This window comes from Dissoconium aciculare (genome assembly GCF_010015565.1).
Source record: "Dissoconium aciculare CBS 342.82 unplaced genomic scaffold K489scaffold_4, whole genome shotgun sequence".
NCBI classification, from domain to species: domain Eukaryota; kingdom Fungi; phylum Ascomycota; class Dothideomycetes; order Mycosphaerellales; family Dissoconiaceae; genus Dissoconium; species Dissoconium aciculare.
In genome coordinates this window covers 1,475,211-1,496,570 of record NW_022984954.1, presented here as the reverse complement: position 1 = coordinate 1,496,570, position 21,360 = coordinate 1,475,211, and the positions used below count along the sequence as shown (strand labels likewise).

At 53.2% G+C, this 21,360-nt stretch overlaps 13 protein-coding genes across 13 annotated transcripts; 9 read left to right on the top strand and 4 right to left on the bottom strand.

Annotated features, from left to right (window-relative positions):
• Window positions 1–262: 262 nt before the first annotated feature.
• Window positions 263–1,169, top strand: K489DRAFT_315994 (putative solute carrier family 35 member E3; the record flags this gene model as incomplete). The annotated part of the gene is made up of 2 exons (XM_033601125.1): window positions 263–901; window positions 975–1,169. Coding segments are annotated over 2 exons (834 nt in total), but the record flags the coding sequence as incomplete, so codon positions are not given.
• A 569-nt stretch (window positions 1,170–1,738) lies between these two features.
• On the bottom strand, window positions 1,739–3,160 carry K489DRAFT_184379 (uncharacterized protein). The gene is made up of 3 exons (XM_033599482.1): window positions 2,585–3,160; window positions 2,057–2,340; window positions 1,739–1,967 (listed from the first exon to the last, which is right to left on the bottom strand). Exons 1-3 carry the CDS (start codon window positions 2,922–2,924, stop codon window positions 1,893–1,895), a joined length of 699 nt encoding a protein of 232 aa, XP_033461569.1. The 5' UTR covers window positions 2,925–3,160; the 3' UTR covers window positions 1,739–1,892.
• Window positions 3,161–3,775: 615 nt separating this feature from the next.
• Window positions 3,776–5,036, top strand: K489DRAFT_378953 (oxidoreductase 2-nitropropane dioxygenase). The gene has a single exon (XM_033604528.1). The coding sequence runs from the start codon at window positions 3,834–3,836 to the stop codon at window positions 4,914–4,916; it is 1,083 nt and encodes a 360-aa protein (XP_033461568.1). The 5' UTR covers window positions 3,776–3,833; the 3' UTR covers window positions 4,917–5,036.
• Window positions 5,037–5,056: 20 nt separating this feature from the next.
• On the top strand, window positions 5,057–6,701 carry K489DRAFT_184273 (DNA repair protein). Its single transcript, XM_033599481.1, has 2 exons — window positions 5,057–6,515; window positions 6,561–6,701. The coding sequence occupies exon 1, from the start codon at window positions 5,238–5,240 to the stop codon at window positions 6,375–6,377; it is 1,140 nt and encodes a 379-aa protein (XP_033461567.1). The 5' UTR covers window positions 5,057–5,237; the 3' UTR covers window positions 6,378–6,515; window positions 6,561–6,701.
• Window positions 6,702–6,980: 279 nt separating this feature from the next.
• K489DRAFT_316211 (uncharacterized protein) lies at window positions 6,981–7,673 on the top strand (the record flags this gene model as incomplete). The annotated part of the gene is made up of 1 exon (XM_033601144.1): window positions 6,981–7,673. One exon carries the CDS (start codon window positions 6,981–6,983, stop codon window positions 7,671–7,673), a length of 693 nt encoding a protein of 230 aa, XP_033461566.1.
• A 217-nt stretch (window positions 7,674–7,890) lies between these two features.
• On the bottom strand, window positions 7,891–8,599 carry K489DRAFT_316648 (HAD-superfamily phosphatase; the record flags this gene model as incomplete). Its single annotated transcript, XM_033601180.1, has 2 exons — window positions 7,891–7,974; window positions 8,033–8,599. 2 exons carry the CDS (start codon window positions 8,597–8,599, stop codon window positions 7,891–7,893), a joined length of 651 nt encoding a protein of 216 aa, XP_033461565.1.
• Window positions 8,600–8,992: 393 nt separating this feature from the next.
• Window positions 8,993–9,996, top strand: K489DRAFT_354609 (uncharacterized protein; the record flags this gene model as incomplete). The annotated part of the gene is made up of 1 exon (XM_033602502.1): window positions 8,993–9,996. One exon carries the CDS (start codon window positions 8,993–8,995, stop codon window positions 9,734–9,736), a length of 744 nt encoding a protein of 247 aa, XP_033461564.1. The 3' UTR covers window positions 9,737–9,996.
• Window positions 9,997–10,944: 948 nt separating this feature from the next.
• On the top strand, window positions 10,945–13,208 carry K489DRAFT_423050 (uncharacterized protein; the record flags this gene model as incomplete). Its single annotated transcript, XM_033608247.1, has 4 exons — window positions 10,945–11,028; window positions 11,105–11,910; window positions 11,997–12,420; window positions 12,489–13,208. The coding sequence occupies 4 exons, from the start codon at window positions 10,945–10,947 to the stop codon at window positions 13,092–13,094; spliced, it is 1,920 nt and encodes a 639-aa protein (XP_033461563.1). The 3' UTR covers window positions 13,095–13,208.
• K489DRAFT_184209 (uncharacterized protein) lies at window positions 13,061–13,767 on the top strand. Its single transcript, XM_033599480.1, has 2 exons — window positions 13,061–13,102; window positions 13,242–13,767. Exon 2 carries the CDS (start codon window positions 13,250–13,252, stop codon window positions 13,532–13,534), a length of 285 nt encoding a protein of 94 aa, XP_033461562.1. The 5' UTR covers window positions 13,061–13,102; window positions 13,242–13,249; the 3' UTR covers window positions 13,535–13,767.
• Window positions 13,768–13,908: 141 nt separating this feature from the next.
• K489DRAFT_369386 (Nitroreductase) lies at window positions 13,909–14,626 on the bottom strand (the record flags this gene model as incomplete). Its single annotated transcript, XM_033603030.1, has 2 exons — window positions 13,909–14,241; window positions 14,336–14,626. The coding sequence occupies 2 exons, from the start codon at window positions 14,624–14,626 to the stop codon at window positions 13,909–13,911; spliced, it is 624 nt and encodes a 207-aa protein (XP_033461561.1).
• Window positions 14,627–15,880: 1,254 nt separating this feature from the next.
• On the top strand, window positions 15,881–16,891 carry K489DRAFT_291214 (PQ loop repeat family protein; the record flags this gene model as incomplete). The annotated part of the gene is made up of 2 exons (XM_033600185.1): window positions 15,881–16,196; window positions 16,233–16,891. Coding segments are annotated over 2 exons (975 nt in total), but the record flags the coding sequence as incomplete, so codon positions are not given.
• A 657-nt stretch (window positions 16,892–17,548) lies between these two features.
• On the top strand, window positions 17,549–19,206 carry K489DRAFT_184084 (uncharacterized protein). Its single transcript, XM_033599479.1, has one exon. The coding sequence runs from the start codon at window positions 17,855–17,857 to the stop codon at window positions 19,031–19,033; it is 1,179 nt and encodes a 392-aa protein (XP_033461559.1). The 5' UTR covers window positions 17,549–17,854; the 3' UTR covers window positions 19,034–19,206.
• A 1,296-nt stretch (window positions 19,207–20,502) lies between these two features.
• K489DRAFT_369383 (uncharacterized protein) lies at window positions 20,503–21,204 on the bottom strand (the record flags this gene model as incomplete). Its single annotated transcript, XM_033603029.1, has 1 exon — window positions 20,503–21,204. One exon carries the CDS (start codon window positions 21,202–21,204, stop codon window positions 20,503–20,505), a length of 702 nt encoding a protein of 233 aa, XP_033461558.1.
• Between the last annotated feature and the right edge of the window lie 156 nt (window positions 21,205–21,360).

Genomic DNA, 21,360 nt, shown 5'->3' with positions numbered 1-21,360 from the left:
TAGAACAGGACGAGGCCACAGACGACGCACAGGATGAGGAGGAAGATCTGGATCTGGACGAGGAGGGACTCCCTTATGAACTCTATAAAAATGACACACATCTGCCGCTTCGAGCTCAAGGGGGCTTGAACATACGTCTGTGGGCCTGCATCGCAGTCAATGCGCTATCCACGATAGCAATCGTATGTAGACCGATCGGCCTCAATCGCGCGCACTTCTTCCTATATGTCGTCTATCAGCTCACACGTGTGTTCTTCCGTAGGTCTTTGTGAACAAAGCCATCTTCTCTGCGCCGCCGCCATCCCTCCGAAGCGCCCAGGTCTCATTCGCGACCTTCCACTTCTTCATCACGACCGTAGTCCTCTACACCCTCTCGCAACCCGTCATCGGCGTCTTCGAAGCTAAGCGCGTCGACATACTCAAGGTCCTACCGCTCAGCTTGGCCATGGTTGCAAACGTGGTCCTTCAAAACGCAGCCCTGGCGAATTCCAGCATTCAGTTCAACCAAGTCGCTCGGGTGCTCCTGACGCCCGCGTGTGCAGCGCTCAATTTCATCATGTACCGGCAGACTTTGCCATGGAAGGCGGGTCTGACCTTGATCCCCATTTGCGTGGGCGTGGCGGTTGTGTCCTACTTCGACACGAAATCGGGAGATGCTCTTAACAAACCCAAGGAGACGGCGCCTATCGGGGTGGTATTCGCGCTCGCGGGAGTTTGCGCCAGCGCCATGTATACGGTCTGGGTCAAGCCATTCCACGTGAAGCTCGAGTGCGATAGTTACCAGTTGCTGCTCAATCAGTCGGCCGTCAGTGTTGGCGCCATGTTGTACATCATACCCTTCAGCGACAACAAAGCCGTGTGGCTGCAATTACCGTCTTCGACGTGGGCGTTGGTTGGGTTGGTGAGTGCGCTCCAAGATTGTTCTACTACCACTTTACCGTCTGTATCACGAGCTGACACTTTGCATTTCACAGAGTGGTTTACTGGCGGCTTGTATCAACATTTCGCAATTCGTAATCATCAAGGAGGCCGGCGCTGTGAGCAGCACAGTCGTTGGGCATCTCAAGACCTGCTCTATCATTCTACTAGGATGGATCACGAGCTCACATTCATTCAAAGACATGAGCGTCATTGGATTCATCCTGGCGGTCAGCGGGATCATCATGTAAGTGATATGGCTCGCACTTTTAACCGGCATTCCGCCTCGTACTAACGTTTCAATCTCAGGTACTCGTATATCACCCACAAACAGGCGAAGTAAAGATTGATAGTTTGAATTTTGGTGGAATCTGATCAAATTTGATAAGCCCCTGAGGCTCGGTCTAAATTCTGCATGATCTATATCCTCTGTAAGTGTCAAGTGTCTTATGCGAGTGAACGCTTGCGTTCTGTCGCTGCCGAGTGACTCTTGGCTGCGCTTGTTCGTTACCAATACTGTCGATACACATCCGTGGCGCTGCAAACTTCCGATATGCTTTCGCTTTTGACTTGAAATCGATACAAGACCAAGCCAAGATCCTGGGAATTGCCATTGAGATTGGGCTGCGGCGAGAATGAAAAGTATCAGGACCAGCTGGAGAAGCATCCGTTCTGAACATCAGTCCTCGTTCGGCCCACTAGGCTCGTCCTCAGAGCCGTACGGGTTTGCTAGGCGCATGAAATGTTGGTTGCGGCGGCGCGCGTATTCGAGAGCAGTTGCATTTGGCTCGTAACCAAGCCATGTGCAACCATAGCCGAAGTTATCGGTCGTCGAGCTCCACCTGTCAATCCCGAGAGTCCCTGCTCGCTTCTTGGAAACATTCACATTGTGATTGCGTAGCCTAGGAAATTGCTGTCATGTTGGTAAGTAGCATCGAGCTATCAAGAATGCTTTGCTTGATTTTCACGTTGGATCATAGAGGACGCTGCTTATGCTTCTCTACGTACACCGAGACTGTTATGTGAAGCGTAAACAGCGTTATCATCAGCTATGGCAGATAGCATTAGCAATGGTCACAAGGGGAATGCTTATGGAAAGCTCGTTGCAATCGAGAGCTTGGGTTGCCGGAGTACTTACCATGAACGCACTCCCCATGAGTGTGTAGAGATCCCACCCACCCGCGTGTACCTTGCCTCGTGCCATGGCCGCCTGCTGTCGATAGAAGCGTATGCAACCGAGACCGAGGACGAGGATTGCGGCGCACTGGAACAGAATGGATAATGGGAGACTTAGGACATAATAGCCGAAGATGACCCCTGGACTGGGAGAATGCTGAAGCCGATAGAGCTGAGCAATCAGAACTCCAAGCATTGAGAACACGAGGGAGGTTCGCAGGTATGCCAGAAAGGTTCGTTCGTTAGCTGCGCAAGCATCATCGTTAGCCTGCGATTCACAACTTTGAGATGCCTACAACGTTGAGTATTGAGCGTCGCATGAAAGAGCCACGATACGAAGTCGTGTATGGGCATTGGGTTCGACCATGTTCCTGATTCCACGGACGCGCCAACTCGATTCCTGCATCACAATCGTACGTGTACTTGAGGGCTATCGCTCACGCGAGACGCTGGGCATGAGATGACTAAAATTATGGATGGGTGAACTCACCGAGATGATCTCGACAGTCAGCATGCGGCACAGAAAGGCGCACTTCGTTGCGCCAGAAGCGCTGAACCTTGCCGAGAAACCCCGAGCGAAGAGGTCGCTGTTCTACGACCCGCCTGAACATGGAGGCATCGTCGAGTTCAGTTGCTTCGCGGTCACGACGGTCGTCATCCTCGTCAGTCGGTACATCCTCGTTTCCACGGTGTGTAGCCCGAGGTTCTTGTACTGATGTTGACCGCGAAGTCGATGCAGTAGCGTTCGAGAGGCTTTGTCGATTCACAGCGGGCGTTGCGTTCTGAGCAACATCCAAAGATCCCACTGGCATCTGTGTAGAGACGACCATGTCGGACAGGCAACGAATGCTTTCGATGTTTAGTCACCTAAAAATCTCTCTCACCGTTGTGGCGCATGAACTGCAATGGCGTCTCGTTGCAAGTCGTTACCAGTGCGATATCCAAATCCGCCAATACCGCAGCTCAGATCGAGCACACCCGTAGAATCTCCCTCTGGACGATCAAGTCGCCGTACGACATATATTGTCGTGATAATACCCAGGCGTTCTTGGCAGGAAAAAGCTCGTCGCCACCACAGCGCGGGCAGACTTTAAAGGAGATGGCTTCGTGTCTCAAAGACAAGCGAATCGATCTGTCAAAGTTTCTGTCTGTTGTGCGGACATTGGATATCGTGGAGATAATATGTGGTGATTACACAGGCGTCGATTCAGTGCTAGGTGCCACCAGCATGTGGTGTTCTATTCGATCCATTGCGAGCGAGAGGCATAAACACGTGAATGAACAGAGCGGGCAACGTGCGAATCATTGGCATCTTGGAAATTCAATAGCAGCCGGAGAAGGTTCGACACAGGAGGCGTCTGCCGGTCCCAACAAACATAACATGTGATAGAAAGAATACAAAAAAGTGGCAGAGATTCGCCAATTCATATAATATCCGTCAATCCTGGTCATCACCAAACACTCCTGCAGTAACCATCGATGGCGTGCTCCTCCTTCATGTTGAACGGGTGGAACGAGAACATGCACCCAGGAAATACGCCCAACCCTAAAAGTTCATATTGTAACGGACGTCACGCCGTCTGAGCAGCATTACAAATGATCATGACGGCATTTTGCCGATATCGCCGGCTCGAGAAGATGCTGTTGAGGACTTATAAACCGTATGATGGGAGAATAATTCAGTGATCTTGCGACTTCAATCTGTTGCTGAAAACATAATACAACATCTCGAATTCAGCATGACAAGCCTCAAACGTGACTACCCGTGGTCGAAAGCCCCGCTGATAGCCAATGGGCCTATGCGCCTTGTTGCACTTCCTGCATTGACCGTCGAAGTTTCCAATGCTGGAGGTCTTGGATTCCTTGGGGTCGGTAGTGACGCAAGCCAGCTCGAGGAATTCCTCAAAGAAACCCAATCGCTAGTCAAGCAAAGTACAGCACTCTCCAGCTTCGCAGACGGCGCTGTCCTACCTATTGGCATTGGGTTCCTGCTCTGGGCGGGAGACGACTTGCTTCAAGCCACCCTTCCTCTACTCAAAGCTACTCCGCCTGCTGCTATCTGGCTGTACGCGCATTCCCATATCTCACAAGCGAAGCAATGGACCATAGCAACGCGGGAAGCCACAAACAATCTTACCAAGATCTGGATCCAAGTCGGCACGGTAGCTGAAGCGCTCGAGGTCACCACTGAGTGCCAACCTGATGTTCTGGTAATACAAGGACAAGATGCAGGCGGGCATGGACTTCTGCATGGCGCTGGTATCATGCCTCTGTTTCCCGAGGCCGACGACGCAGTGACGGCGTTGTGCGCCTCAAAAGGCCTTACGAAGCCAGCCCTTTTGGCGGCGGGAGGAATCATGGAGGGTCGCGGTGTTGCTGCAGCTCTGGCCTTGGGTGCGGAGGGTGTCGTAATGGGTACGAGGTATCTCGCCAGCTCGGAGGCGCATCTCGCGAAGGGTTATCAGGAGGCAATTCTAGCGGCTGAGGATGGAGGCATAAACACCGCTCGTGGTACGCTGTATGATCGGCTGAGAGGAACGACTGACTGGCCGTCGCGGTATGGCGGCCGAGGCGTCCTGAATGAGAGCTGGTTTGATGATGCAAAGGGGTTGACATTTGAGGAGAACAAGAAGCGATACGATGAAGCGGTAGCGAACAGTGAAGGAGAACACGGATGGGGAAAGACCGCGAGACTCACAACATACGCTGGCAGTGGAGTGGGACTCGCACGGAAAGTACAATCTGCAGCAGCCATCACTGCAGAGGTCCGTGAAGAGGCAAAGAAGTTTCTCAAACGCGCGGGCGAGGGCTTCTCGCAGTGAACCCTGGAAGTAAACACTCAAGAACAAATGTGCTCATGTAAGCATTACTTGTAATGCTGCGAGTACACAAGTATTCTTCGAATGGATCACACTTGAATATGTACTGTACAAATTTCGGGAAAAGTGGCTTTGTTAAAAATATCTGAACGTCACTTACATGCCAAATGCAAGAGGTAACTCGGCACGTGCGCCCCACGTGCGATCGGGCATATGATGTCAGCGGGTGAACCCTGACATGTTGAGCAATTTGTTGTGCATTTGGCTTGTGATCTCGGGCAGGCATCTCTAATTCACGCTGTACAGTAGCTCTCGCATAAAACGATGGTAGCATCAGGAGATGCACCGGCCACCCCGCCCAGGTCAGGGACAGCGCGAGCGACGGTGCCCATCACTCCTGAGCAGGTCCGGCGCATGGAGGAGAGTCGTCTGAGGGCGAAGGCATTGCAACTTCAACGGACCAGCAACGCAAGAAAAGACAGTTCCTCGGACCGAAGCCAGCCTGCATCTTCCTACTTGAGCGCTGGTCAGAAGCGACCCCATAACGCCATCACTCGAGATTTGCCTGCAACGAGCCGAGATGCACGAAACATGGCAGCGGCTTCGACGACAAACGGTGGCAATGGGTTGTCAGCAGCTCCGGACTCGGGCATCCGCGCTGCTCGGAAATTCCAAAAGTATGTTGAATATGATTTCAGCAAGATGACGGACACCAAAGGCGGTTTCATGACGCAAGAGGACGACCCGCACAACAAAAAGCTGCACGCGCCGGAAGAAGAAGGTGGCAAGCCGGCGCACATGTCGCTGCGAGAGTGGGAACAGGTGCAACTGCGTAGAAAGTTACGCGACCAAAGAGCTGGCCCGTATGAGCCCGCTTTGTCAGTATTAGAAAGGGCAGCCAAAAAATGTCGAGAGTGTGGGACTTTGGAGATCGACTGGTTATGGGACGATGCCCTCCGGTGTCAGGTATGCAACAGTTGCAAGGACAAATTTCCGGACAAATATTCGCTGTTGACCAAGACCGAGGCTCGGGAGGACTACCTACTCACGGATCCGGAGCTCAAGGATGAGGCCTTGCTTCCACATATTGAAAAGCCAAATCCACACAAATCTACCTGGAACAACATGATGCTTTATCTCAGGTATCAGGTGGAAGAGTACGCATTTTCAGATCAGAAATGGGGTTCACCCGAGGCTCTGGATGCAGAGTTTGAGCGACGGACAAAGGAAACCAAGGAGCGAAAAGAGAAGAAGTTTCGCACCAAACTCAACGAGCTGAAGAAGAGAACTCGCGTGGAAGCCTACAAACGTGCGCGCGGTGGCGGCGGTGGTGATTTCGGGGATGTCATTGGGCAAGGTCGACACGAACATGAATGGGGTCGAGCCGTTGAAGACCCTGAGACGGGCATGACGAAACGAAGTTGCTTGGAATGTGGTATGGAAGTGGAAGAAATGAACTTCTGATGTGCCCGTGGGTTCCTCGCAATTCTTACCATCACAAATCTGGGCAGACAGAACAGCAAGACTGCCTTTAGTTCAGCCATAAGATGAGGCATTGCTGGGTTTCACGTCATACATATCGTCTGGCCATAACGTAGAGAGGTAAGTGACTGGCCCGGTAGACCAACGCTTCGGTTGACAGTTCAGACCATTGAATAGTCTAGAATTTGAGGATAACTGACGATTTCAATTTGAGCAGTCTCACTGCTGTGTCGGAACAGCGAACATGTGAGCTCCACAGCCGAACAGATTACGACCGAATGCAGTCGACCAACAAGAAGTCATATAAATTTACTGCCACTCTCCGGCGCAACCAGATGGATGCATTATTGTCCAAGCTGGTGATTGGGATCTTGAGTTGAACCCTGCAAATTCTTAGTCAGCGCATTCGCCTGCACTTCAGTTTCTGGAATATCTCACTCCAGTTCTCAAACATTGGAAACAATCACCACATTACACTGTTCCCTCGGCGTTGCATACGATATCATCTTCGACTGCGCTCTATTTGAATTTAACCGAGTGCTGATATTTGCTGTCTTCAATCTTGACCATTGCCACATTGCGTCAATGGCTGACGACGTGCCGAGAAACCGCAAGGAGAGGCGCGCAGCAGCCAAGCAAAATGGCTCACAGAACATAGAGCCGCCAACAAAGTTCCCGAAGATCAAGATGGAACGCCCAGACTATTCCCGACCGAAAGGGAAGACGCTGATGGATGTGTACGAAGAAAAGAAGGCCATATTGGAGCAAGGCAAGCCCTTCAACGCTCAATCTCACAACGACACGTCATTTCTTCAAGACAGTGGGAACATCCTCTACGCGGGCCTTGGCAATGGGGATGAACCTATTGGTCCTATTGAAGACGCAATTGTCTGGACATTTTGTCTCTCTATGCTTCATTTTACACTCGACGTGCTGGTCTACAGCCAATACGCCCAAGCTATCGTCTGGCGAGCGATTTTCACTCGATCGGCCACCATAGCGCCTATTCTATTCCTGCTTGTCTACCTCTTGCGGTCTGCCCCAGCTCGCCGCTTCCCACTTGCACGGCAGATTGTTTTCTTCGCGCTGGCCATTGGCGCGGGCTGCTATACAATTTACATGGGCAACACATTCTCGTACTTCGCGGTCATGAAGCAGGCGCCGCCCTTAGGAACTCTGTGGATCTGGAGTGTGATTGAGATGAACCTGCCCTTCGCAATCGCTAGTGTGGTTCTCGACTTGGGATTCCTTTGGTGGAACGGGTATTCGGCGTTCTAATCACCGTGCGATCGCATTGTTGAGACGACTATCATGCTCAGCAGGGATCTGTTATGCGTGGCCATCTAGAAAACAGATGTGCCGACAAGAGCGGTTTGAGAGGCAGTGCTACAGGGAAGCCGGTTGTGAGCCGCGCGAGGATGTAGCTCGAGCCTGCAATCCTGTCCACATGCAGCGCCCACGCTATCAAATCGACGGATGCCTAGTGGCTCTGGCCTTATTCGAAGTCGCTACGAGGCGAAGGCGGCGCGAATCCTCGACGGAGTAGGAAACTTGAAAGACCTTTCTCTACACGAGTCAACTATCACAAAAAGTCAGCAGGCTAGCCATGATTAATGCATCTACGAGCTCAGACAGACCAGGCCATTATCTGGGACTGGACCATCCCTGATCCATATGCCATGCGCGCCCATCATGTTGGCCATTAGGACATCTGTGAAGAGCCTATCGCCGATGATGGCAACTTGCGCTGCCGAAGTGACGCCCGTATCGGGAGCATTGCGGAGGAAATTCATGATCTCGGCATGGCATCCTGGTTTCTTTACGCCATGACGCAGGACCGTAACACCAGTGTTGCGCTCGAGAAGAGCCGCATCGACATGGCCCTTGTCGGAATCCGTGCCGGAGGAATTGGACACAATGAGTAACCGCGAGCCAGGGAACTCCTTGCGCAGTTGAGCGAAACGCTCTGTGTAGGCTGGATGAACCTCGTTTGTGTGTGGTACTGCGAAACAATTGTCTTTGTCCAGTACCACGGCCCTGATATCGGGCCGAGTATCGCGGTCGCCAGTCTTTGTAGTAGCTCGATGGAATGCTGATGAAAGTGGGACTGGTAGTTGATCAAATGTCGCGACGGTGTGATGGGGTAGGCATAATGCTGGATTTATGAGTAGCCGTAGCACATTGAATGTCCCGGAGATGTTCATCCCTGTGGCGATTCTGTTATGTCAGATAACCTCTGCGGATTCCTCCTGGAACTATATACAATCGCGTGTCTTTGTTCGATGATGAAACAATAAATGTACCTAGTTATCTTAACATTGTACCAACCTACCGCAGGTGGGTTCAGTACCTTCCAGGCAGCCGGCAGAACTGCGGGAATCGGTAAATGGTAGCGTACTTGCATGGCAGCCCTATGGATGTTCACGACCTGGTCTGTCGATCGCTGTGCACTACCCAGGGTGATGAGATGTGAGTCAAAGGATCAAAAAAGTGCCTGGCCCAGGCAACCGAATTTGGCAAAACAAAAGTACACATACAAAGGACCGCTACGGTCGAATAAACACACAACAATTCTCGCGAGTTGGTCCCATCACACCATGGCAGCCTCAACACCTACGCTGCCCGCAAGCTTTCTCGAATCGCCTGCAAAGGACATCAGCGCATCCAAGATTGATTTCGCCACCTCTACTCTGCCGGAATATCAACATCTCTACGCCGTGGTCATTGATGGCGCTCTCTCTCGGACGGAGTGTGAAGAATTACTCAAGGCTGCAGAGGCCACTAGTAATGGCACCTGGGAAAGGGCCATGGTGAACGTCGGCATGGGTCAGCAGAGAATGATCACGGACATCCGCAACTGTGGTCGCATCATCTGGGACTCTAAGGATGTTGTCGACCGCATCTGGAGCCGCTTGGCGGATGTGGCCGAAGTTCAAGAGATTCTCCGATTGGCCAAGGTCCCCAGAATCTTCGGCAACGGACCAGCCAAACGTAATGAAGTCTGGACGTTCACGCGGCCCAACGAGCGCATGCGATTTCTCAAATACACTGGCGGAGAATACTTTCACGCACACCAGGACGGGACGTATGAGACACCCGATAGGCGGGAACGATCGTACTTTACGCTCCATCTCTATCTGAGCGATGCCGCAGAGAAGGACGGGGGCGCCACGGCGTTTCATTCCATGAGTATGCACACGGCGAAGGATGTCAAGGTGTTTCCGAAGCAGGGTAGGGTCCTGATATTCCAGCACCGAGGATTGCTACACAGCGGCGATGAAGTCACAGGAGGGACCAAATATACCATGCGGACGGACTTGATGTACACGCTTGACGGTTAGGTGAAGTCCGAGATCCAGCCCTGCTGGCATGGACGAGTTGGGCTTCAATTCGTAATATTGGTCCTGCTCATCAATTGGAAGAAAACGTCGTCAGTAGTATCCTGTGTGCTCATCCACAAATGATAAGTTGGGAACTCACATCAAGAAAAGAATGTGTTGAAGCGTCGTCCCCGCAAGAGTAATCGGAATCGAATGATATCCTCGCCACGCCCTGGTGCAAGACAGCCATGAAGACCATCTCACAGCCAAGAGAATAGAGTAAGACACGCCGTGTATTGCACTGAAGTGATCGTACGTGGCTCAATTGAGCGCCGTACACACCATCTTCGCACCGACTCCCATAGCCCCCACTTCGAACATGGCACGAGGCCCTGAGCGAGATTGAGGCTGAGATTTCTGATGCCAAATGCAACCGTGAAGAGTCACGGTAGGCCCTCACGGGCAGAACGCCAGAGCCACAGGCGCAATGTCTCCACTGCCCCCGGGATGACGGATGAAAGGTGAAGATTACTCCGAATTTCTCATTTGCCAGCGAGCAGGTCGCGGACACGCTGGGCTCTCAAAGGAGGACCAACGGTCTGTATGTAAGCAAAGAAACACGGCATTCGCAAGGACGACGCTTGGGAGAAAGGAAGAAGAGGGAGGGAATGAATATCTTCGCCGTATTGAAGTTTGCAGATTCCGTGCGCTGGAGATGATGACTCGTGTGCTAGCGGCGGACCGTCCCTCCCTAATGGGCGACCACAGTTGCCTTGAAGCTGGAGGTTGTCATATATCTAGGTATGTAAGCATCCAAATATAACTGGGCACGCTGAACTCGAGAAGAGTTCTATCGAAGAAACATCTCAACTGGGATCTGTTGAAGGCAACTATAATGTATGATTTGACATCTGATGTCATGAAGTGCAAAATGCCTGCGGCATGAATAATCGCCAAACTTGTATGTGTCGCATCTGTCTCCGGGAAGCAACCAGATGGTTGGCGGAGACAGCTGAACATCTCACATACATATGCGTCATGGCCTCCTATCCACTAGGCGCAGACCATCTGATCCTGCGCGGCCCAGCGTACGGCTGACGAAGAGACGTGTCCTTCAATGTATGCAACGTAGGCAAAATTGTCGACTTGTATTGCAATCGGAGGACAGTCTCGTGTTTACGACATCGATATAGCAAGAAGGACAGGCGTAGGAGCTTGAGTACCTAGGCATGGCTCGACGAAGCGGTCGCAATAGCGGCGACAGGCGTGCTTTCAATGGCAATTTGGTCGGCAGACCAGCAGCGGTGCCTGCGGTGTGCGCGCTGTCCCGCCCGAAAGTGCCGATCCCACCCGCAGCTGAAGAGCATATCCCTCCTTCCATTTATTTAGTACTACAGAATTATCATTGCATACAGGACTATTATTATTATCCTGGTAGATTCGGCGTTCACATACATCGTTGCAACCCAAGGTCACTCCGGTACTAATGACCTGATTTGCTACGCTTTTCACAGACCCGCGGTCATTGCAGTCAGATCCTTCCAAGGTTGTATCTCTCAAGCAAACATCACTGCGTCCAGAGCTGGGTACCTGCCTATCTGTCATTATCCTCCTTCTCACCCTTCATATCAGCAGGCGGTGTCACCATTGATGCCGCTCTCGCATCTGCGGCTGGCCCTTTCCACCGGTACATCATGTGAGCCTTTGCTCCTGTCAGCTTCTTCTTCTTCTTCTTTCTCTTCTTCAATCTCTTCGACTTCGTTCTACTCGATCGCCGCCGCAGCGCATTCCTCCCGCCGTGCTCGCGTGCTCGCTTTGCGATCGTCATTCACAACATACCATCGCGTGCTCAATATCAGCACTCGTACATCTATCACCGTCTCTTCCGACCGTTCACATCAACCGGGCGACAAGACCCGACCTTCTCTGGTAGCGCCGCAAGCTACATTATCGTCCTCGCGCCTGCATGGTCCTGCCGCAAAAATGCAGCTCCAAACCGCCATCACACAGATCCGCTCGCATGCTGGACATTCCCACGGCCATGGTCACGGCCACGGGCACTCGCATGACACAACCTATCTGACCAGCTCGAATAAAAGCGACCCAGGTGTACGCATAACAAGAATTGGCTTATTGGTCAACCTGGGTATGGCCATTGGCAAGGGAGCCGGAGGAGTGGTCTTCCATTCACAAGCGTAAGGAGCCGCCCTTGCACAATGAGAGCATCCGATCCTGCTCGTTGAGTTCCCATTGTTTATCCGAATGCTGACTTTGCGCCCAGTCTACTAGCAGATGCCCTACACGCGTTGACCGACTTGCTGTCGGATATCACCACTCTGGCTACAATCTCGTACTCGATTCGGCCTGCCACACCAGCGTTTCCTCTCGGGTACGGCAAAATTGAATCGATCGGCGCTCTGACTGTTTCGGGCATATTGCTTGCGGGTGGTGTCGGAATTGGTCTGCAGGCAGTCATGGCGCTCAGTCAACAATTCTTTCCGGAAATATTTGGCATGCTCTCGCATGTCTTGGAGAACGTACCTCTGCACAGCCACTCCCATGGCGGCCATGATCATGGTGCCCACGTGGGACCGAGCATACATGCTGCCTGGCTTGCAGCAGGAAGCATCGCTGTAAAAGAGTGGTTATATCGTGCGACGATGAAGGTCGCGATAGAAAAGCGGAGCAGCGTCTTGTCGAGTAACGTGAGTGATGCCAGCTTCAGGAGCCTGAGGCGAACACCTCTTCGTTGCATGACACTAACCTACCACAGGCATACCACCATCGAGTGGATAGTTTGACGGCCTTTGTCGCTCTGTTCACCATTGTCGCAAGCAACTTTCTTGAGCATGCTCGCTGGCTTGACCCGGTCGGCGGTCTCATTATTAGCGGCATGATTGTTCAGGCTGGCTGGTCCAACACAAAGGCAGCGGTCCTCGAGCTCGCCGATGCCAGTGTCGACGCCGACGTCCGAGAAAGCGCCCACGCCGCGGCTGCAGAATTTATCGCTTCGCACGGCGCCACCATCCGCGGAGTTCAGGGAATCAAGAGCGGGCAGAACCTGATGTTCGATGTGGAGGTCGTGGTACCAGAGGACTGGTCAGTAGCACAATGCGACCAAGTTGGGCAAGAGCTGCGACAAGCTATCGCGACCAAGGTACGCGGTACGAGGAGAATTGTTGTCAGGTTCACAACCAAGGAGACGGAGGCCTTCCAGGATGAATTCGTGGCGCCATCCGCGGACGAGAATGTTCCGGAGACCCCTGAAGAGCATGCAGATGGCCATGCTGGGCACGACCACGCACACCAATGCGACGGCGGCAAACACGCTCACGCCAATGGCCACGCTGTGAACGGCACTGCGCAAAAACGAAAGTAGAAATTAAGGTCACACGACGTTCACAAGCATCGATCAGAGCTGGGAGATGCTCCGCCACCCACTTTCCTGCCCAGGCGGCTGTTACGTCACAACGCTGCCGACGTTGAGTTGCTTGCGGGATACCCACGGTTGGTCATCTCGTCACTCTATCGCATATGCTCGCCGATTGCGCAAATATGGAGTTGAACAAGAATACGAGCTCCTTACGAGCTCATGTTTCTTTTGACTCAGGGGGAACAAGCCGAGGACATACTGCTCCAGTGAACAGCGCAAAGATCGGCTCGCAATCCGATGTACGCTCCTCGCTCCTGACTCATCATCCTCCTGGCATCGAAGACCGCTCGTACGTTGGCAGACCGACGAACCAAATCCGGCATCACAACGGCAAGAGGACTCATCGGCACCATGGACCCATCTCGCTTGGAGGACAGATGCGATGATCTCGACGACGTGAGCATTTCGGTTGCTTGAGATTGCCTCCAGTCGCGCGCTGTAACGAATTCACTCTGGACTCGATAGATAGTCACAATGATCTCTCGCTTCTGACTGGTAGACGATGCGAGATTCATGACAGTCGGAATCCCCGCCCCGACTATCGACAGCCGTGCGTCTTGTCACTGCCGGTTGTCAATGGCCAAGGAATGCAGGAGCAGTCTCCGCCAACCCATGTCCTTTGCTATCTCGTGTGGAACTTACGACGACAAGCTTGAGCCTTTTCCACAAATGTAATTACTTCGTCCGCAGGGCTGCCTGCGTCTCTATCAAAAAGAAATCTAATCACAATGACCACTTCGCTGATTTACCCATCGTCCCTCTAAAAGCCCTTGAAGAAAACGCGCTCCTCGAACGGCTTCTTCTGCTCCTTCTCCTTGATGTTCGCGCGAGCGCCCTCGGCCGGAGTGCCGAAGACCAGCTGTGCCTTGAGCGACCACTCGAGCGGGATGTTGAACAGCTCCGCGGCTTTCTGGTCAGGTAGCGGGTTGTAGTGCTGGAGGTTCGCGCCGAGACCCTCGGCCTCGAGGGCGGTCCATAGGTAGTATTGGTGCATAGCGGAGGTGTGCTCGGACCAGACGGGGAAGCGGTCGGCGTAGAGAGGAAGGTTGGTTTGCAGCGACTTGATGGGTTCGGGGTCTTCGTAGAAGAGGATCTGGTGTGATGTCAGTGATGGGGCTGATGAGGGGGAATACGACATGACTTGTGTAGCGTGTGGTTAGGGGAAGGCTAGGAGCTCTTGTACTCACAGTGCCGTATCCGCCCTTGAATCCAGCCAGACGGCCGGCGGTGGACTCCCACTTGTCCTCGGGAACGATCGACTTCAAGACATCGGTGACAATGTCCCAGAATTTGTCGTGCTCGTCCTTGACCAGAACGACAAGTCGTGTGCTTTGGGAGTTGAAGCTGCTGGGGACTTCCCGGATGGCGTCGTGCACGATCTCCTTGATACGGGCGTCGGAGATGGTCGAGGCCTTTTGGAGTTGGTAGATGGAGCGGCGCTCGTGGGCGGCTTGGGGAAGGGTGAGTTGGCTGGACATGGCAGGTATGCTGGTGGAGAATGTGCGTTGGCTGGTGAGAGGTGAGGTGGAAGAGAGATTGGGGCGCTTGGTGAAGTGAGCTTTGGATGAGGTGTGAAGCTGAAGGGCCTGGCGAGTCTTATATAAAGTTCTCGCCGGCGATGGTGCAATGGCTACGAAGTTCGACGAGATCGATGGAAACTGTCCCGCCCACGCGCGGTTTCGTATTAGTGGGGCAGAGGCCGACAACGCCATTGCTGCTGTGGGATTGGGATTGCGTGTGCGTGCAGTGAGTGTGTGTTGAAGGTGCTTAGAAATTTCCAGACGGGCATGGATGGCGATTGATGAAGCTCTTTCTACTGGAGGATCCCACACGCGACTTACGTAGGTGGGCTCGAATTAGGACCAAATTGTCGGCCACTTTGGGGGGATTTTGCTGCATAAATCTGGCTTTCTACGAGTAAGGATCAGACATTAACCATCTTTAAGCTCGTGGCTCGGACTTTGAAAACCACCTGGGCAGCAAACAGCCACCACCACCACCACCACCAACACCACCACCACCCTCGTAAGCAGCCATCAACGTCGTTACAAATCGGTCCTCGTCATCTCAGGTCACATTCTATCGAACATGTCTTATTGATGCAGTCCAATCCTTTCGGGTTGGTAATACTCGGTCATCCGGAGCGCTCGTCGGTCCGCTCGAGCTTCCGATTCCGTGGCCATGCAGCGAGAGTCGGTGGGCCTGGAGCACGCCTACCTACCTAGGTAGTACTGTACATTTGCAATTGCCAGCCACCTGCATGGATGTAAACAATGAATTTCAAAGGTTACAGGCCCGCAAGCGGTGTTCAGAATTATTCAGCAGACTTTCCTCGAGACGGAATTCCGCCGCCCTTTGATGCGATGAACCCTACAGGGGTTGTCATATTTTGGGTTTGCCTGTGATAAAGTGCAAGGGAGAAAGCTTATGCATGACATAATTCCTCTGCCCCGAGTCAGTCCACGCGCGCGTGTGGGAGGAACGCAGCCCGGGCGATCTGAAATGCTATTCGGTCCTTTCCAAGGTTGTTAACTGCCTTGTTGCTACACAGACAGACACACGTGTATGGCGAGGAACTTTTCCATCTCGTGAAAGTCAATTGTGCACTAGTATCCACATCCTCCTCGCACCACACAGCAGACTGTGTTCGACAAATTTACCTTTTGCGGTCCCATCATCGCACAGCGGTCATGCTTGACCTAACTTCTCTGCTGGCATTCGCCTCGCCGGCCAACGTCCCCTTGACGTGGAACGAAGCGCTCAGTGGCATTTTCGGAAGCATCTCCCTCGCATCCTGGATCTTCCTTCTAATTCCACAGCTGATCGAGAACTACCGTCTGGGCAGTGCAGATGGCATCAGTCTCACCTTCCTGCTCATCTGGTTCCTCGGTGACATTGCGAACTTGCTAGGGGCACTCTGGGCCGGTCTAGTCCCTACCGTCATCGCCTTGGCCATTTACTTTTGCTTCGCGGACGTCACACTCATCGCACAATGCTTGTACTACGGGCGGGTCAAGAAGAGGCGGCTCGCGGCAGCGAGACAGGACGGTGATGCACAACACGTGGTCGGCGGCGCCCCCGGAGTCTCCAGTTCAGAACACACGCCCTTGTTGAATGGTCATGCACGGCCAAAAACTTCCGACAGCACATCCGGGCGTCTGACGGACGTCACTGATGCCAACCTGGGTCTACCTGGCAGTCGCCGACGCAGCAGCGCCGCTTCACGACGAATGACCCTCGAGAGTGCTATTGCAGGCTCACGCGAGAGCCTGGCTGACATTGAAGAAGGCCGCGATGACCTAGAGACGCCGATCGTGCCCCAGCGCGAGTGGCTCAAGAACACCTTCGCCATCTTGGCCATTTTGCTCGTCGGAGCAGCAGGCTGGGCCATTGCGTGGAGGCTAGGTGTATGGAAACCCACGCCCGCGCCTTCCTCAGGCCATCACAAAGACCACACGAAGCAGGGCACCCCGATCGGAGCATCGCTGCTAGGATACGCGTCGGCTGTGCTCTATCTCGGAGCTCGCATTCCGCAGATCGTGAAAAATCAGCGGGAGCGCAGCTGTGAAGGTCTGAGCTTGCTCTTCTTTCTGCTGAGCTTGGTTGGAAACGCGACGTATGGCGCCGGCATCCTGTTCCACTCGGTCGAGAGGGAATACTTCCTGACCAACCTTCCCTGGCTGATTGGTAGCCTGGGCACCATGGGCGAGGATGCAGTCATCTTTGTGCAATTCAGTATTTTCGGGGAGAAGGACGCTGCGAAGAACAGCGATCACGCGACTGACACGGCCGTGGTCGAGGGGTAGATTGCTACATAATCGCAGTGTCGATGCACCACACAACCACTTTCATCCGTGTTGACTTTGCATCAGAAAATTCCACGGGACCCATTTGGCACATTGTGACGCACCGAGAGTTTCGACTCCCTGCAGCAGCCGAACTCGTGTCGCGAAATGGAGCGACCGACGGTGCATGTGCGATTCGACCAAGGAACCCCTAGGTCGAACTTCCTGCTTGCCCGAGTCGTGACGGCAAGGACCGGAACGAGACCAGTCAAGCGCTGATAGAAATCGTTTCAATGCAATGTCGACCATGTCTGCGAGGTCCTGGATTCTCCTGATCTCGCAAAATAGTCAACGGTGTCATGTAAGGCAGAGCCTGTCTAGACGGGCATGAGAGAGCTAGTCTCGTTGGATTGCCATGCACGCTGGTCAAGCCAGACTGCCCTACCTTCAAAAGTAAAGAAGACGAAGAAGACGAAGATTTATAGACATATCGGGTCAGAGGTTTCTGCACTAGAGGCCGGATGGCCGTAAATGCGTTCACCAATTTCCTAGGGGGGACTATTGTGCTAGACCTTTTTATCTGGAATTGTGGTCGCTAAACCAATCGTCTCGCTGAGATGTCGAAAAGAAAAACTAGCGACCAGGAGTGGAGTATATCATAAAGGACAATCGCTAAAAATAAATACATTATGTGCTAGCACCCACATCAAAAAGCCATCAATCGTGTCGTTCGTCCTCTTCCTCACATGTCACCCCCAATCCGATCTCATCGTGGTCGAGCTTGACTCCAACATGTTTAAATTTCGGCATCCATCACCCTGGATAGCAGGCTCGCGGGATAGCTTGATAGATACGCTGTGGTAGACATTCCGACCAAAGGGGGGCTCATATCCGCTCATTGAGTTGTCGTACTAGTGCTATATGCGTATCGAGAGGGACGATCCTGATAGTGTACATCAAGATCCGTGTCAAGTCTGTCTGTGCTCGCAGTACCTGCAAGATTTTGCGATTCGTTCAAGATCCAAGACCTGCCTGGTGCTCAAACATGTTGGTAGTCGGGCCGTCGTACTGTTCGCACCTTGTCATGTCTTCGTTTCTCATGCTGCATGCGACATCGGCAATCATTTCCTGCCGGCCGAGGTGTGTTCGTCGCAATCATTCGTTCTTTGTCATCCAATCCTTCCTTCATTCATTCGATCATCAAACTTGCTTATCATCCTCCCAACGTTCCTTGTTATCGGCCCTTCTCGAGATACTGCTTCGCCAACTGCGCCAAGAGAGGCTTCGCCACGGGCTCGACCGATTTCCATCCCTTCTGGCCCTTCTCGAGCATGTTGTTCATGTCCATCTTGGGAAGGCCTGGCCCTCCACGCGGCCGTCCTTGGTCGCGACTGGACCGAGCAGGTCGGTCTTCGGCACGGCGCCGTTCGCGTCGGGGCTCACGACCGTCGGTGCGGTATCCTCGGTCGTGGTGGTCGTCGTCGCGCGTTCGGCGAGGTGGACGATCGGTGCCGTAACCATCGTTTTGACGGCTTGAGCGCTCGGGCCGATGGCGAGATGGACGCTCGTATTCCGGCTCAGAGTGGTCGGCGTGTTGAGAGCGGCGAGGTCGATGGTCGTCACGGCTGCTACGCAAGGCGTCTGGACGGCGAGGTCGAGCGTCTGAGCGGTCGTAACGGTCGGATTCGCGGGTCGACTTGCTTCGGCGCGGGATCTCGGCAGGGGCGCGCTGGCGTGTTTCTGGCGGTGGTTTGCTTCGCGTACGACGATGCGCACCGCTTTCCCTTCGTCGTGGGATCACATCATCTTCGTCGCTTGCGTCGTATCCGTCACGGCGGCGGTGACTGGTTCTCCCAGACCCGCTGTGCCCACTACGTGAGTGATATCCTTCGTCGGCATGTGAGCGCCGCCTCGATGGCAGGTCATCTGGATATCGGCTCATCTTCGTTCAGCGACCCGTGCGCAGATGATGTGGTAGGGTGCAGGCACAGATGGGTATGTTCGGGCGTGTCGCAATCAAGAGTGATGAGTGAATGGCGTCGTGGGCGTAGTGCCGCAAGTAGGATGAGTATGTTTCAGCGTCGCGCAGAGTTCTGGTGACCTGTGGATTGAATGATCACGAGTCGGCCGGGCGGCGTGGGCTGCTTATATCGAAAAGTATACATTCTAGAATGCGGTATGATAAAGAAGAGGTCGGGGTGGGGAAGGACGAGTTTCGCACCGACGTCATCGCTGTGGGATCATTCGGAGGAATGTGATTGATAGACATGGACGATATCACCCACCTGCAGTACAAACAATAATAATATGCAGGTGTACAATGATTGCCGTGCCGCACTGCAATCCTGCAATCCTCCAAAGAGCGGGATATTCGGTTTTGCATGCTTGCCGTTTTCCATGCCCTGCCGGCGCCGCATAACAGACAGCGAGTGATGATGAATCTTTATGCAGGGTGAGCGATGGACATGTAAAAGTCGGGGAATGGCACGGAATCCCGCAAAGCCGTCGGCCAAATCATCCCTTCCATTCCGACACCTCCAGCTGCTCTCACATCTGGTGCCGGTACAGATTCAACATAACAACGATACGTCGATTCTTATACACGAGGTGACGAGTCCCAGCATAAGCGAGGCTCTGGTTGGAGCCACGCATCTTCTGTCTGCATCGTCTGCAGCACGCAGCTCCAAGCGCCATGTATATACGAGATTTCTCAGTACAGTACAGTACATGATGACAGTCATGGACCCTTCAATCGACCATTATCAAGCACCATCGTCGTCGTGGGAGATGTCCACGCCGTCGTTGATGCCCAACCTGCTCGGTGCAATCCCACTAGGAATCGTCAAACCTGCCATACGTGCAAATGAAGTGTCCCGCATACAACGTGACAACCAAACAGCAGGTTCATTCGCGTTGCGCCACAACCTGTCCCTCATCCCGATATGGTTCGGTTCGGTCATCGCTAAGATGTGGCAATGTGGCAGTGCTGTCTGTATGTCTGTCTAGAAGTGTCCGTCGCTCCTTCACGGTGAGCGAAGCTACGTCATCGCGCGACAGCAAAACTCGTGGGTTTATACTGTAGCTCCCAGCAAATCTGTCGTGATGGAATGACTACACGGTACGTATCTATTCTCGTACAAGGGACATCGTAATCCTACATTCCGAAGCGACGGACTGTGGCTCTCCCATGGAAATTCGAACGTAGCTTTTGACCCTGCGATCCCTGTCACGGCCGAGAACTGTATCATTTGCCGCCATCAGAACGCTATGTAAACTCGCAACGAGAACGGCAATCCGCTGCCATCTGCTCGTATAGGAAGTACGACTGTGGATTGTGACACTGGGCCATCTAGGGATAGAGCCCTGGAGGTCATCACGCTCAGAACATGTGTTTCTGATATGGTGCGACACAACAAATATACATCCAGTGTCTGCCAAAGATCTGAGTCGCAGCTACCGTATGGATAGTCACCTGGGCATGTAGACACATCTGGCAACTTGTATACTCTTTCCGGCACCATCATGCCCAAGCAGGAGATAAGCTCAACCTGAATCCGCAACACCAGATTTTACGTCTCCGCAAAGTTGTACAGGCCTTCCCGCTCTTGAATCTCAACCTTGATCCGCGCCTCTTCGATATCCCGACCGTCGACCTTCAATCCTGCCTCCATGACATCTCCCGTGACAACAGGGCCCACGCCCTTGGGAGTGCCCGTGAGCACAATGTCACCCTTCTCGAGAGTCATCACCCGCGAGATATCGCTGAGCTGCCGCCCGATCTGGAACAACATGAGTTTTGTGCTGTCGTGCTGGCGCATTTTGCCGTTCACGCTCAACCACAGCTCCACATCATGAGGATCTGTGATGGTGCCTTTCGGAACGGGCGCAGAGATTGGCAGGAAGGTATCGAAACCCTTTGCGATATCCCAAGGTAGTCCCTTCTTTTTTGCTTCGTCCTGGACGTTTCGTGCGGTCATGTCGATCGAGACGATATATGACTCGATCGCGCTCTTCCAGGCGCTGTCGTCGGACGACAGTGGTAGGTCCCGTAAGGTCTTTCCGATGACTAGACCGAGTTCGACCTCATAGTGGAGGTCGACCCCCTTCGGCCTCAAGACTGGTCCGGCATTGGGCAATAGGATTGATGTTGGAGGTTTGAGGAAGAAGAAGGGCTGCTTGGGACGCTGATTATTGAGCTCGCTAATGTGCTCGGCATAGTTGCGGCCTATGCAAATCACCTTGCGACAGTTGTTTCGGATTAACGACGCCATGTCGACATGAGTACTCGAGAATGACTAGTGGAAGAACCGCTCAAACACTATCTTCAATCAATGCCTCAGTGAAGAGCACAGTTCGGGCTATGACTCAGCAGTTCGTCCGCCCTCCAGGACTGGCGTGAATTTGACGACATGCTGAGTCATCACGCG

What these genes read in the sequence shown, in the direction of transcription:
- K489DRAFT_184379 (XM_033599482.1), bottom strand. Translation starts at nt 2,924, where the DNA reads ATGGTCGTCTCTACACAGATGCCAGTGGGATCTTTGGATGTTGCTCAG. An exon ending in TGACTGTCGAGATCATCTCG is followed by an intron (nt 2,341 to 2,584) that starts GTGAGTTCACCC and finishes ATGCTTGCGCAG; the next exon opens with CTAACGAACGAACCTTTCTG. An exon ending in TCATGGGGAGTGCGTTCATG is followed by an intron (nt 1,968 to 2,056) that starts GTAAGTACTCCG and finishes TATCTGCCATAG; the next exon opens with CTGATGATAACGCTGTTTAC.
- K489DRAFT_184084 (XM_033599479.1), top strand. Translation starts at nt 17,855, where the DNA reads ATGCGTATCGAGAGGGACGATCCTGATAGTGTACATCAAGATCCGTGT.
- K489DRAFT_184273 (XM_033599481.1), top strand. Translation starts at nt 5,238, where the DNA reads ATGGTAGCATCAGGAGATGCACCGGCCACCCCGCCCAGGTCAGGGACA.
- K489DRAFT_378953 (XM_033604528.1), top strand. Translation starts at nt 3,834, where the DNA reads ATGACAAGCCTCAAACGTGACTACCCGTGGTCGAAAGCCCCGCTGATA.
- K489DRAFT_184209 (XM_033599480.1), top strand. Translation starts at nt 13,250, where the DNA reads ATGCTCGCCGATTGCGCAAATATGGAGTTGAACAAGAATACGAGCTCC.